General features: G+C 35.7%; 1 protein-coding gene across 2 annotated transcripts in view; it reads right to left on the bottom strand.

The window, feature by feature from the left end:
* Window positions 1-8,356, bottom strand: part of TFPI (tissue factor pathway inhibitor) — a 33,784-nt gene extending 25,428 nt beyond the window's left edge. For both annotated transcript variants that reach the window (XM_080346882.1, XM_080346883.1), the window contains exons 1-2: window positions 8,230-8,356; window positions 2,447-2,566 (exon numbers count right to left, since the gene is read on the bottom strand). In XM_080346882.1, coding sequence (XP_080203008.1) covers window positions 2,447-2,561 — 115 coding nt within the window. In that variant the 5' untranslated portion in view covers window positions 2,562-2,566; window positions 8,230-8,356. The remainder of the gene's footprint in view (window positions 1-2,446; window positions 2,567-8,229) is intronic.
* Window positions 8,357-14,727: the final 6,371 nt, after the last annotated feature.

Here is a 14,727-nt window from a genome sequence, read left to right as displayed (position 1 = left end):
GTTATAGGTCTGAACCTGATACAAGTTTTGTGGTTATCCTTTTTATAAAGAAATTCCGTCATCTTTCCAGGCTTTCTTGTAAATGTCTCTCTTTGATAAGTGATATCAATACTAAGCACCTTGTCACTAAGGAATAGCTGTTCCTTCTCTCTCCATCTTTGTCAGTTTGACAGCTTCCCACCAGCACACTGTTCAGTGCTCTTCCTACTCATGTGTTTCCTACCCTTTCTTTAAGCAGTCACATTTATTCTTGATAAACTTTCACATATGAATAGAAAGCACATTCAACTTGTGAGTCATGTTCTTCAGACTTTGGAACACCAACTAAAGTGCTCCAAATCACATAAGTTATTACTGAACAACACATATAATATTTTTCTCTCTTTAATTTTTGTTATTACCCTTATTTATTGGTGGGAAAATGTCAGAAGAGAACAAATTGAGAATCCTTTTTTATCCTGTTGGACTTGACTTGTAACCTGAATTATTATTGTAATTTAAATACTAACAGACAAAAAACCTTCTTAGATCCAAAAGTACTTGTGATGTCATAATGGATGCACACAACTTATTTTACCCTTTAATACCTGAAATTTATTGAATTCTAGGGTAAAATATTTCAATATTTTATAACCACATAACTCAGAAAACAAATGCTATCAGTGAAATGGCAGTTAAATTCACTGACACCAGAATTTCACTCTCACGAAACCACAAATATAATTTTAAATAGCAACAATAATAATTATAGAAATAGAATACTGCAAATATATTTTTAGTAAATACTGCAACTGAGTTTTCAGTAGTCACAAAAACAGAGTCCTAGTTTAATTTTTAAGCATCACATTTGATTTTTTTTTTTTTTTAACTTTGGAATACAAGTCCAGAAGTTCAGAACTGTTCCTTATACTAAATCAGTTACTGGCTGTATAATCTTAAATGACAGGTTGTAAAACAATCAGTGATAAAATAATGCCCAATAAAAAGATTATTTAATTTCCTTGTGATTATTTCTTTATTGTCTTTTATAAATAATATAAGTAAATAGAGAAAAAAAAATAAGCCAGCAGATTTCTTGTTCTGGTGATGAAGTATGTTATTTTAACAAGCAAGACAATTTGGCCTTTGTGAACTGCAAGATTAGGCTTCTAGGTTTTTATGAAACTAGGACTTGCAGGGTAGAGCAAAGATAAATGTGACCGTGCCCTCAAATAAGAAGGGCATTTATGTACTTCAGGGTTAAAGAGAAACAAATTTATTCTGTATGAAAAAGTCTTGACTACACAACCATGCAAAGCATATGCACAATGCAGAATGGTACATGTCTTAAATTGTAGTGACTGATTGTGACACAGTCCAGTCCTAAAGCACTAGTTCATTTGTAGTATATCCATGAGTGCACACAATTAATATTTTTGTCTCAAGGAACACTGTTGCAAGACTGACAGAGAGAAATAATTTGGATGGAAATTGGACTAGACATGGGCAGACTGAGTAGAGTGCCAACACATAAAAAAAAAAAGGTTCCCCTTAGCTGCATTCCCAGTTAGGCTTCAAAATCAGACCTGCCAAATGGGAGAAGTATCCATTGCATTTCTCTGCAGCTTAAGAAAGATATCACAATTTTAAATAATTTTCTCAAAGAAAAGAAGAATATTTTAGTGTGGCCCAAAAGTGTAGTTTTCCCTCATCTGCTTTCTGAAAATTGTTTGGGAGGAAAATAAATCTCTTTCATAATGATATCCAGTATAGAAGTTTGATCCACTTACTTAACTCCAATGGAGTGAAAGTGAACAGTGATCTTAGGTAAGAATTCAAGAACCTACCCAGTTCTAGCAGTCACACTTCTGACGTTATTTTTCTTAACAAAAATCTCTTTCTAACTGACGAGTTTTTATTTATGTAGCAATATCAAATCACTTGGGGCTATGTAAAGAGTTTCTTCAAGGCCCAGAAAAACAACTAGGGCAGTAATTGCATCATCTTTAGACCAAACTTTGCAAATTAACTGTGACTCAAGGGAGCTGTGTACAGGACAGAGTAACATCAGTCTGCTATGTTACTCATCATGTTTCTTTTCCACTGGCGTAGTGAGATAGAATCTGAGTTTACCAGCTGTATGTTCATTTCCCTAAACACGAAACTTTTCCATGGGTCCTAAAGCAGAGTTTTAAAGGAATAATCCTGATATCTAACATAGCGTTTTATTAGAATTAGAAGTTCCAAAAAGTATGGGAAACAGAAGCCTTTATAGATGGCAATTTTGCTAGAGCTTAATGCAAAATTCTGAGTATCTCCCTGCCAGAGACCAGCACATTGTTAGCTTATTTCCACTTTTAAAAGTTCCCCAGAAAAATTCTCAAGTACAGAATTACATCTATAGTTCATTTTAACTTAGTAGTTTGTGTTTGAGATAGTTCTACGTGCAATTTTTGTAACCTCTTACCCAGAACATCCTCTTCTTCGCCACCTTCTAAGTCAGTAGTTGCATGTCCAGTGATACAGATGAACAGCAAGATAAACATTAGAGGTAAGGAGCATCCCTTCTTTCTTCCTTTCATCTTTTCTGTAAAACATATAAATGAGAATATAAACTTCAATGAAACTCTGGTGCTCTGCAAAAGTCATTTGCAGGGTAGTGCATAAACATAAGAGCAGATATACAAACTGGGAGCTTTGGAAATAATGTGAGTTATATTAGTATAATTATATTGTAAGCACAATGAAAAACAAGACAAGATTTATAGTTGTGCTCAGCTGATTCCAAGTCTTCTATCCCAGCTCCAGTACAGATTAGAGTCAAGACTATTATTTTTAGTTTAAGTCACAATTGACATCATGTCCCAGAATATATAATGATATAAAATGTAACACAATGTACTTCTCACGCCCTGATCAGTTTTACACTACATATAGTTGGCAGGCATGTCCATTCCTTCCAAATAAGTTTTACTCTGTCTGCAGACCCTAGATGTGTTACCACAAACATAGGATTCTATTTTTAACAAATATTTCATCAATTTATATTTACCAAATTCCTGGACTTTTGTGTAAGTTGCATTTCACAGGAGACAGTGAACTTTTTGCAACAGGGGCTTCAATGCTTTAAGAAGTATTTTGTATCTTGTAAATCCCTTTAATAATAAATACCTCACTTAAGTGCAGAACTATTATCTTTCATATAAGATCAGTGCAACTCTAGTTATTCACACAAAGAAAATAGTTTTATTCCATGGCAGCTGTCATGTTCAGGTTGCCAAAGATGAGGATATTCATGCATATATGAGAGTACCTCAGGAAAACCTCTGCTTTAACATTTTAGAAAAAAGTATTATCCAACTAACTAAAAGTTCCTAAGGATCTCTGAATTCTAATCAGACAATAGGCTCAATATCTCCTTTAGCTACCAGGAGATAGATTCCCTATATTCTCTGACAAGTACAATACTAAACTTTGGCTAATTTACTTGATGTTAACTTAATAGAAATTAAAGATCTGAGGACCAGCCTTCGGACACTGTTTTGTCTTCAGTGTTCTTGTGTACATGCCTGTGAAGGTATCATGTCTGTAACACTCAAAACGTGGGGCAGGAGGGTTCCCGGAGTAGATGAGATGACCTGGCATGGTGCTTGGGATACAACACTGTGGTAGGAAGGCTAAAGAGGTGATTATGAAGTGATAGGTGACATTAACAGAAGCCATTTTTAACAGATTAAACTTTTCTCTGAGTGATATATCTTTATCTATGAAGTTAGAAGTAAATCATAGCTAGGGTGTCTAAGAAAACACAATAAACTATGTCTCAGAGAGGTGAAATCTGCAAAAAGAGAAATTAAGCAATTTCCTACAGCTACTCAGAACTGTGCCAGAGCCAGAATGCGCAGTTATATCTTCAACACCAAATCAGAGCCAAAATTTTCTTTTCTCTCTTGACAACTTACAAATTTTTCCCTCCTGCATACTCAGTGTTTTCCTAACTTGCAGCATCTGTAGTAAAAAAATAAATACGTTCTTAAAAATAATTCTTAATGAAATTACAGACCAGACTTTGAGTAGCACTGATTACTTGGATATTTTTTTAAATTGACAATTCACTTTAGAAGGCTTCAGTATATATTGTAGTGAAAAACACTGAGAATACTGTGCTATCAATCAATATTTTAATACAAATTTTCCTCAAAGATTATTTTTTACTTCTATGAACAAATTTAGAAATTACTTCTTTCTATTAGAGATGTAATGACTACTCTTGGAATAGGAACAAACATATTACAAATTCTGAAAGATTATGTAAACTGAGAAAACACAGATGGGCTACAATTGTTCAGTTTCAGGTATTTTTTCAAATAAATAGAAGTAGTGTCCTTATTCATGTTTCTAACTAGAATTCCAGTTTTACATTCCTATGCTATTTTACACATTAAAACTTCCCTTAAAACTGTATAAATGTAAATACTCCTACATTTTGTAGGACTAGTTTTGTACATTTTGTACATTTGGCAATTTTGTAACATAACTACTCCTACATTTATACAGTCCTAATATTACATTTGGCCCTTTGAATGCAACTGTGAGGCTGATGTGGCCCCTGGTGAAAATGAGTCTGACACCCCTAACCTAAAGTATTCATCAGATGAGTCTTGGAGCACAGAAAACTTCAGTCTCATCTTTCTACACTACCTTTTCTCTGACTGATGAAAGCATAAATAATTCTCCAAAACCTCATTACATCGGATATTGTACAAATAGAGAGGAAATATATTGCTTCTCAGCAAAAATAGAATATGTTTACATAAAAGCTAATATATTCCCGCAGACCTTTCTGTGAAGTTCATAAAAACTGTACAGGCCAAGTATTTCCTCCATATTATACGTGTATTTCTAATTCACTTGCTGCAATTGCTATTTTCAATATAATTGTTTTAAAATCAGTTATTTTGGATTTTTTTTGTTTTCTGGAAGAAGGCTGAACCTTCTTGTACCCAGATCATAACCTGGATCAACATGTTCAAATGCCTAGTCTTATTTTTTTCACTAGACAGTAAATTTAATTAACTGGTTAACTTCAGAGGTATACTCAGTTATGAACAGCATATGTCGGAGAAGTTGGCAACAATACTAAAGATGGAAAATGAACAGCTGTATTAATAGCAACAGGAAATAAAATGAAGGAAACTGAACAAAGGAGCTATGAGAGAAATTTGAAAGGACTAAAAATAAGCCTATCTTGCCATGAAACAACGATGAGAGGAAAGGAATTACACAATTCCCCATATGTTTTTGCTTCATTCTGTCCCCAGGGGCAGTCTGTCCCTTTTGTAAAGTAAAACTGGTTTCATAAGAGAAACACACAGAAGTAGATAATTTTTAAGACAGTTCTCCCTGGTTCCAATGTGAAGAAAAGCTTTAGATATGAAGACCCCATCTTCAGTCTTCACCAATAGATGTATCTAGTTTGGTTTCTTTAGGAACTGTCAGCTTCTCCTACTTATTAATAGAGAAAATATGACTGTTCGGAATGTAGCCCTAACAAAGAAGAATAGTAAGTACTGGAATTAGACAGGTTTTAGACAGTTTATCCCAAAATCATGGTATATGAGAGTCATGTAAACTTCCTAAACTTCATTGATGTTCTTCTTTTTTTTTTTTCCAATTTATTTTTGTGTTGCTGTAAACATCTCTGACTTTATCTGGCAGACATCCTCAGAACATACTGAAGGGACACCAACAAAATCATGTTGCACACCAACATGCACACCAACAAAATCATCAAAAGCACTTCAAGCAGCTATCACTTTATTTTAAAATGCAGAAAAGAGCTATTGCCAGAATCACCTTTTTAAAGTAAATGTAGGCGCTAAAGCAGCTTCCCAGAATGTGGAAGATGGTATCAGCGTCTCTTTTTTTCCAGAGGAGACTTAATATTCCTATTCTAGAAACAATCCTAATCGCTTTGAGGTAACTGTGAAAGCAACCTGTGTTCTCTTCCTGAAAAGTAATTCAAGGTCCACAGAGTCAAAAGAACAGCATGAAGGAAATCAGTGCCTGTTTACTGGAGAACAGACAGCCTGAGTGTCAGTATCTGCTCCTGTTCATGCACTTCACTTGGCAATGTTTACCAGAGAAACAGAAACAGTCCTTGAAGACAGACCTGGAATCCAGTAACTCTGTTTCTCTGTGGGTCTGGTCTAGCTAGAGGTGAGATTTAAAACTCACTAAATGCTCTGGGTATGTTCTCTGAGACACTAATAGGAAGCTTGCTCCTTTACACCTTTGCTTTGTTTCCTAGACATACTGTATCTTGGACCGCTTTTCCCCTAACCTCTTAAAATTTCCTCTGACAGAAACTCCGCCTCCTTTTTGTACACTCTCCCTCACTGCCCTTTACATCTGACACTAAACCCTAAAATAATTAACAGAAACTTATAAGTTTTTACCATTAGACTTCCAAAATTAACTTTCCGATGAGATTAAGGATCAATCCAATGCCATTAAGTGTTCTATCTGTCCCAAGTAAAGAAGATTGTAACGATTTATTTTACCATTATTCTGCATTTAGAATATTAGCTAGATGAGTTACAATTGAGTTTTCATTAGCAATATTAGTGAAAGTGGATAGTGCACTAAAAGGCTAAATACACTTTAAAGGTCATATAACTACAATGGACATCTGAAATGCATTAAATCTCCAGATTACAAACTATGCAATGCACAATGTAAGGATATACAATTTAAAGCACACTTGGAGATTCTCCAAGATAAAAGTTGTAAATTTTTTTTTAAATGGATTTATCAAGCAATTCTCCACATGACTACTTTTTAATGAACCCTTTCATGTGGGATATATTTGACAGGAGAAAAGGCCAGAACCAAATGTGTTTAAATCATCTTTACCTCCTCATTATTGTTCTGTGTGCATTCCACACAAAGTAAACTTGATTACAATTCTTAAATTGAATTTAATCAATAATCCAGATTAATTTACTGTGGATACAGATACTCGTTGCCTTCATAGACAATCACAAACTCTCTCCTAGTGGAATTAAAGAATGAGCAGATTACAAAGCTGACAATTTTTCCCAAGTAGGTGCCTAGCAATTGCTACAGCATGCCTTTGCTGCTCGTATCTATCCTGGTAGCTGGACTTCCTGTCTTTGCATCTGTCCATGAGACAGTCAGGAAGGAAGGTTTATATCTTTACATGTTTTCCACGAAGTACTTTGATGACTAATTTCTAGAGTACTGAGTCACACTGACCTTTCACATACTCTCCCCATCCAAACTGTTATTGAGCTTTCCCTGCTCCACTTTTCCCATTGTTATGTACCTTTTCCTCATGTAAATTGTATTTCCATTTTCTAAAACATAACTATTTACATTTTAGCTAGCAGTTGGTTTTTTTTGTTTGTTTGGGTTTTTTTGTTGTTGTTGTTTGGTTGGGTTTTGTTGTTTTGTTTAAAATACAGGCTAGTATCACTGTTTTTCATTAAGCAGTTACTAAAATTGAAGCTTATGTCAGTTCTCCCAAGTAAAACATTACAAAAATCAACAATAATATTCTGTATTCTGGGTTCTTTGGGGGGAAGAAGAGGGGTGGTGTTTGTTACATTGGCACCACTGCAAGCCTCATTCAATAACCTCCTCATTGTTCAAGTTTTTTTAGTTTCTTGAGAATTTCAATATGCATTGTGAGTGAAACTGGCTTATAGAAGCATCAGCTTAATTTAATTATCCTAAAATGTTCTTGTACTTCTCAAAATACTAATTGCTGCAAACACTACATGCCTTAGAAGGATTTGAAACAGCCTGGCAGACCACTCTGTCTGAGTCAAGCCTCTCTTAGAGCTACTGCAGTGGAGAAATTATTTTAAAAAACAAGAGTTTTTTTTTCAACTCCAGCTATTGAACAAAATAAACATACCTTTAGGATGGCTTTATTTCAAATAACTGTAGTGGACTTCAAAATACCTTAGTCTGAGTTTCTGACAATCAAAGATTAGTTGCATTAGTAATCATAGAAGTATATTCATTGTCTTACTGTTTCAAATTTACAAAGAAAAAAAGGCTCCCTTTCTGCAGCACTCATGGCTGGACTTTGAATCTAAACATCAGACTACTGCATCTACCACATTCTGGAGAAAACATGACAGCAGATACTCCTTTCTGCCAGCTCAAGAAAAAAAAAAAAAAATCTCTCTTAAGACTGAAAGTCTGTTTCAAAGTACTCACCAAACTCCTAGCAACAGTTCTCGAAGACAGATGGAATTCCTGAATCAATGCTGAATATGATCCTCCCCTACTAATTCACATTGAAGGGGTGTGGTGTAAAGCTACAAAGGCAGGACTGCAACCTGATCTGCCGACAGCAGGCTCCTGCCTGTGGATTAAGCAGCGAGTCGTTTGTTCTTGCTTTTTGCAGAGTGCATGGGTTCACTCTGGGTAGAAGTCAAGAGATCTGCAGCCGCAGCAGCAGCAGGGGCGACGCTTCCTGTTTAAAGTTTTCAGATCTGCCTGCACTTCAGAGCAACTGTTTTCTAAACAGCACCAGCTGAAATGAAATGCACTTTTAAAGAATGAGAGACAGAATGTTAGGTATACTATTCAACGTACCTTGGAGGCTTTGATATGGCTCATGAAGATGCCGTATTCATTGCCTGTTTAAGAGAGGTACGTTGTGCTTTACTGTTGCTTTTTATCTGTTCTTAAATAAAGACAGGCTATTCACTCTAGATCTAGGCTGCATCCATCACAGTACTTGGAGCTGTACTACAAAGGCTGTTCTGCCTCCAGCTAGAACATACCGTCTACTTAAAAATCAAGCTACTATGTTCTAAAGCTGAAGTTAAGGATCAGTAGGAGTATCATGGTTGAAGACAGGGATTGGGACCCTAGATGTCAGACTGAGACCTTGTAACATGTGGATGTAGAGACAGATGACCAGAATCTCAGTCCTGGATGTACAGGATTAAAATTTCCCAGATAGTGAATTAAACAGCAACAGAGACAGACTAGCTGAAGAACAGTAACTTAGAGCTAGTAGCTGTAACTAATTGCAATTATTTCTAGGCAAAGACAGGTGAGTTAAATCACTTTCATTTCTATTCATCTGCTGATCACCATCAAGAAATAGAAGTTTCTCATGGTCAGTTAACAGGTTAGCTATCTTTGACACTATCAGAAGTGCTCCTGGCAGCTTCTTAGATCTCCCTCCTGTTGCTCCTGACTGTAAGAATGTCTGTATTACTTTTCACAGCAAAGTCAGTGGTCAGCTGAGTCTACTGACTATTAACTGGGTCAATAATCAAATGGATTAACTGTCCAAAAATGGACAAGAAACATGACGTAAAGGAGCAGTTTAAATGCTGGGGGTGGGGTTCTACATACAGTTACTAATTACCAATTCCTAACTCAGATAAAGCGAGTAGCAACTCAGCTCAGAAGTCAGTTAAACATAAGTGATCAGTCTGTCATGTGTGACATGAAGCCTCTGCAAAACGTATTTTGGGAGTCCATGTGTTAACAATTAATATCTACCTGTGTTACTCATAAATCTCTTCAAGGATCAAAATGACACCATGATTTAAAGAAATCTCAGTCTGTATGTTTACAATAGAAACAAACCAAATTAAATTTCCAGAAGACTACATACTTTTTGCTTTTCTTAGAATGCATCTATCTGGATGAATAGAAAGAATTTCGAACTTGCTCCACTCTACAGGTCATTTACAGACAAGCTGCTTTACTTTTAGTTATACTAGATGCTGAATAGTCTGAATTTACCAGTCTATTCAAATATATTCCTAGTCTAGGGACCTGACCTGGTCAAAACTTCGAGGGGGCTTTTTTTTGATTTAATGAGAAATATATTTTTTTAAATGAACACACAAAAAAGGATTTTCAAATTATGGGTCATAACGTGTTAGCATCGTTGCTTCTTTTCTCACAAGATCTCACTCAAGTCACTCATATTTGGTGTGCCAAATAATAATAAATTAATTCTGAAATAAATAGTCCATGCAGACATGGGGGTGTAAAAAAAAAAAAGAAAATGCTACAGTTTTAAACCATATTTGTCTTCTTATGGTCAAATAAGTTGAGAATCACATATAAAAAAAAATACTTAAGGAGAAGATATAAGAGAATGAAAGCCCTTATTTTGATTAAAACTTAGATTATTAAATCTTTGGTAAATAATAAAAAAACATGAGAGTAAAAATACCACCATGTATAGGAAGAACAGATGTCCAGAAGAAAAATTCAAAGGAAACAGTATTTCATTTTAAAATGCATATTTTGCTTTCTGTTTATGTCTTTCTAGTTCCCACGTGCAGTCTTCCTAATTTAGTTGTCAGAAGTGTCTCTGGAGTCCCTTGCCTTATTATAACTCTAACCTAAAAAGCTTCAATTGACACAGAAGATGAAAACAAAACTGCTTTGAACCTTTAGTGGGATCAAAGAATTCCATTCAGCTATGACCTTGCTTAGATAATCACACTAACCTCTGGCTTGCCCTGAAACCTGCTGATAGCTTAAGACAGTTGTCAATAGTTAAAGGTCCACAGTGGGAAAAAGTCCATACAATTCTAAAAAAACATTTTTTGTTCTTTTTTAGAAGGGGCTTTCAAGATGAGCAAGATTAAATTTGTAAGGTCCAAAACTAGTCACTGAAAAGCACTTTTCTAATGTCCTATGGGTATCTAGAAACCTCTCAAAACCACAAATTTGCATATCACAAAACTGACCGATCTAACTTCTCCTTAAGAGATCACGTAACTGTGGTTATTTATATTTTTATTAAGGTTTGTTGCTGTTCCAAAGAACCTAAGAACCTTTACTTAGGGCATTTCTAACCTTTGAGTATGTGAAATTATCATTATGTTCTCTCTTTACAGTTATTTGTAGCATGTGCTGCATGAATCAATTGCAAATACAAAGATTACAATTTGGAATATCACCACTTCATGTGACTTCTGAGGTTAATCCCCAGAGTCAAGCTCTGGCCAGTTATGCAATAGTAGGATCTGTACACATCACTGAATCAGTGTGAGAAAACACCATTTACAGTACATAAGCCAACAGGCTAGCTACCAAATTCTGCTTGTTTTTCACAGATTACACTGGCATGCAGCAGGGGCAGTACAAGCCTAATATTCCAGCCCCCTCCACAAACTGCTCTCTGCTGGCTTATTTTGAAATGATTTGGGTTTGACAATCAAAGGCAAGTCCAGAGAGCATGTACATGATTCTCCTGCTATAGCTAAAATAGCTTTTCATGGGGATTACAACCCCAAAACATCACAGATTGGAAAGATGCAGAAGAGACCTAGCATGAAGGTCTGAAGGATAGCAGACAAGACCAGTAGTACTGAGTGTTCATTTTAAAAGTATATTAAAAGGGTATATATGGTTATTTCTAGAGTAGTGCAGATGTAAATTTACCATGATACACTTTTCAGCTCAAAACAATGGGACGCATATTGCATTCATTGGAAGTATGGTCCACGAGCAGAACCAGCTCTCTAAATAGTCTGCGGGACCAACACTTGTGACGCACCGCATTGCTTAAGTATAGGTAGCAGTATAGTACTATACTATACTATACTGTAAGTATACTATACTGTAAGTATAGTATAGGTATAGTGAACAAATGTAGTACAGATTGTTCATATCACTGAGAAGTTCCATAAATGAATTTGACATAAGCACAGTTTGTATTGCATTTCTGTCAAAAAAAAAATACTTACAGCTTCGTTTTTCATGACCTCTAAACGTCATTATGTGTTAGTAGGCAGATGTATACAAAAGTACAACTGAAGTAAACTAAAACAGAGATGCCTTTAAAAAATGCCTTGTACAAATTCTTGGAATACTCAAAGGTAGTTTGGCTCTGGAGAGTTCAAAGCTGAGATTGTTAGATTTTAAACTTCTGACAATGCATAGAATTGCTACCCACAAACTGGAGAACAAGGAATGGAAAAAAAAATGGGGAAAGCTTTATGTGAGAGGTCAGCATTATTACAAACCTAATGAATGTACAGACACTGCTTGAAAAGGCACCCTGGCTACCACCTGACCACAGGTAGCTCTCACTGTGGAGCTCTTTCTGGTGATAGTTCCACTTCTTCCAACACATAAAATGGGAAAGAATGTGCCATCCCAGAACATCTCCTTGCTTGGAGCTCTGTCTTGGTTACTGGTCTGCAAAAGGTAGGCAAGGATAACAATCCTAATGGTAAAAGTCTCGGAATTTGAAAAATGCTTGCAATCCACAGGTCAGAAACAACAGAATCTGTTTTGAGTCACACCAGTGACTACAGATCAGATACTCCAGCCTCCTCCTTCCATCACCTGCCGTGGAAGTTCTGCAGCTTACATTCCCACTGCAGTGTGGCAAGGTATTACTGGTCTTACACTGGGAGTACTAGTGCCAGTGAGACCTCAGGAAAATAGGAGGACTAATAACTAACCTAATGTAATACGTTCAGAGGACTGGGGCAGCATCATTTTCTTCTGGAACATCTGTCATCAGTTTGGGCTGGTGATCATGCTGATACTGAAAGGGAAGGAGGAAAAGAGAAATTCAAATTATCTTATACCGTGCATCATTATTTGTACAAAGTGGATGTGCTTTAGCAGATTTTGCTGTACTTATCCATAGTGCTAAACATATGGTGTTCAGAAATGAAAATTATGCAAATGCCCAATCCTGTTATTTTTTTACTTTACCAGAACAAAACCATATGAAAAGTTTACTTTTTTTTTTTTTTTTTACTTTCTCTTTTTTGAACTCTATCATCCCTGAAGCAAAATTCACTACGTAACACATTTGAAAAAGCACAAAAGCATTTGCTAACGCAAGCTGTTCTTCAGGTCATAACACAAATAGCTCTCTCAGTGAGGGTGTGATGTTGCTTGGACTTTAACAGAACAGATGTTTGTGATGTTTTGTTGCCCCCTAGTGATGCCACTTTATTCTTCCACTGTCTTAAAAATATTCATAGCAGCAAGATCTTCTTGTCTCCTGCCTTCAACAAACTAAATTATAACTTAATACTTCTACTTGGTGCTTAAGGAACTCGATAGCAAGCTTACAGGAAATATACCATCAGCATGGTTGGCTTGCCCCAGTGAGATAGCCTTAGAGCTAAGATGTAGCAGTTGCTGTCACCAAAGCTTCCAAGAGCCTTTTCCCAGTGCAGACACTAATCACCTTATACAGTGCAAGGCTGCTGCTCTAGTAGAATTTCTGAAAGCAGTGGAAGTTGCTTCTTCCCCGTGTACAATTGCTTGACACTGCAAACACAGGACAGGATAGTCAGCTACCTATCACAGACTGCACATTTGCATTATTAGCAGTCAATTTTGTAGTTAAGTGTTAGTTTATCTTAAAATTAGCTGACTTTTTTGAGGCCACTGAAGCATATGCCTACTTTTGCCAGGTGAAGTCATCTACATGTTGATGAAATACAACTTCAAAACCCCAACCAGGTTCTAAAAGAGGAACTTATCTGAAGTTCCTTTCAATAAGTTTTTTGCAAATGGCTCTGTTACTGTTTTATATCTGTTGTATTTTTATTGTGGTCCTTATAGCATTGAATATTTAAAACCGATATAAAATACATGAAAGGAAGTGAAACAGTTGTCTCCAGTGAAAGGGAGATCAGAACCCAGCAGCTGGCCCCTGAAAACCTGTCTCTATATTACACTTCTCTTTTTCCCCTTGTTCTTTGCTGTAACTTCCTGTTCTTCTACAAAAACCATGGCTATCTCAAGTGTTTTCTAAAGGCTGAAATTATAAGGAACAGAAAGGGTGACTATTGTTGCAGATAGCAGAATATTGAGCTAGTACGATGAAGAAACTCTAAAAACACAGGTTTTCTTTCTGTCCTCACTTCTGAGATAGTAATACCTTTAAGCAATACCATAAGGCATAATATTACTGAAGTTGACTGACGGAAATGTAGGGAATTCTTTTAAAAGTATTACTAATAGAAAGCTGCTTTTCAAGAAAAAAAAAAAAAATCAACTTTGAAACAAAAAAGCAATATTGAAACAAAAAGCTTTCCACTGGAAAACTTGAGCTGAATCAGAGCTCTTGTTCAACTACTACTTCATTGGAATCCATTTTACGATAGGCTACCTATACTTAAGCAATGCGGTGTGTCACAAGTGTTGGTCTCGCAGACTATTTAGCGAGCTGGTTCTGCTCGTGGACCATACTTCCAATGAATGCAATATGCGTCCCATTGTTTTGAGCTGAAAAGTGTATCATGGTAAATTTACATCTGCACTACTCTAGAAATAACCATATATACCCTTTTAATATACTTTTAAAATGTTCCCATTTTTACTTTAAAAACAAATTGAGAGTAAGTCTAATGTTATATTCTACTTCACAGTAATCTGAGGAAGAGGCCTGGAAGAAATATTGTATCTAGAGCAAGTAAACTCATCATGATGTCCATTTCATGAACTTGTAAGCTAGTTCTTAAAACCATTCTTTATTTTTTAATTAGGTTTTCTGGGCCTTTATTTTTGCTTATGGGCTTACATAAGCAATATACTTATTTCTTCATTCATCAATTTCTTCACAGTAAAAAGAGGGAAACTTGGAGCATGCTTTGAAGTAGAAATCGTAAAGAACTACTTTTTTTAAATCCTAAAGAATTACTTTTTTGAAAATCCCAGAGATAAGCTACTTATATAGTACGATTAAAATAATCAGAA

Source organism: Nesoenas mayeri (assembly GCF_963082525.1).
Source record: "Nesoenas mayeri genome assembly, chromosome: 6".
NCBI lineage: Eukaryota > Metazoa > Chordata > Aves > Columbiformes > Columbidae > Nesoenas > Nesoenas mayeri.
This window is presented reverse-complemented; position numbering and strand designations above follow the sequence as displayed.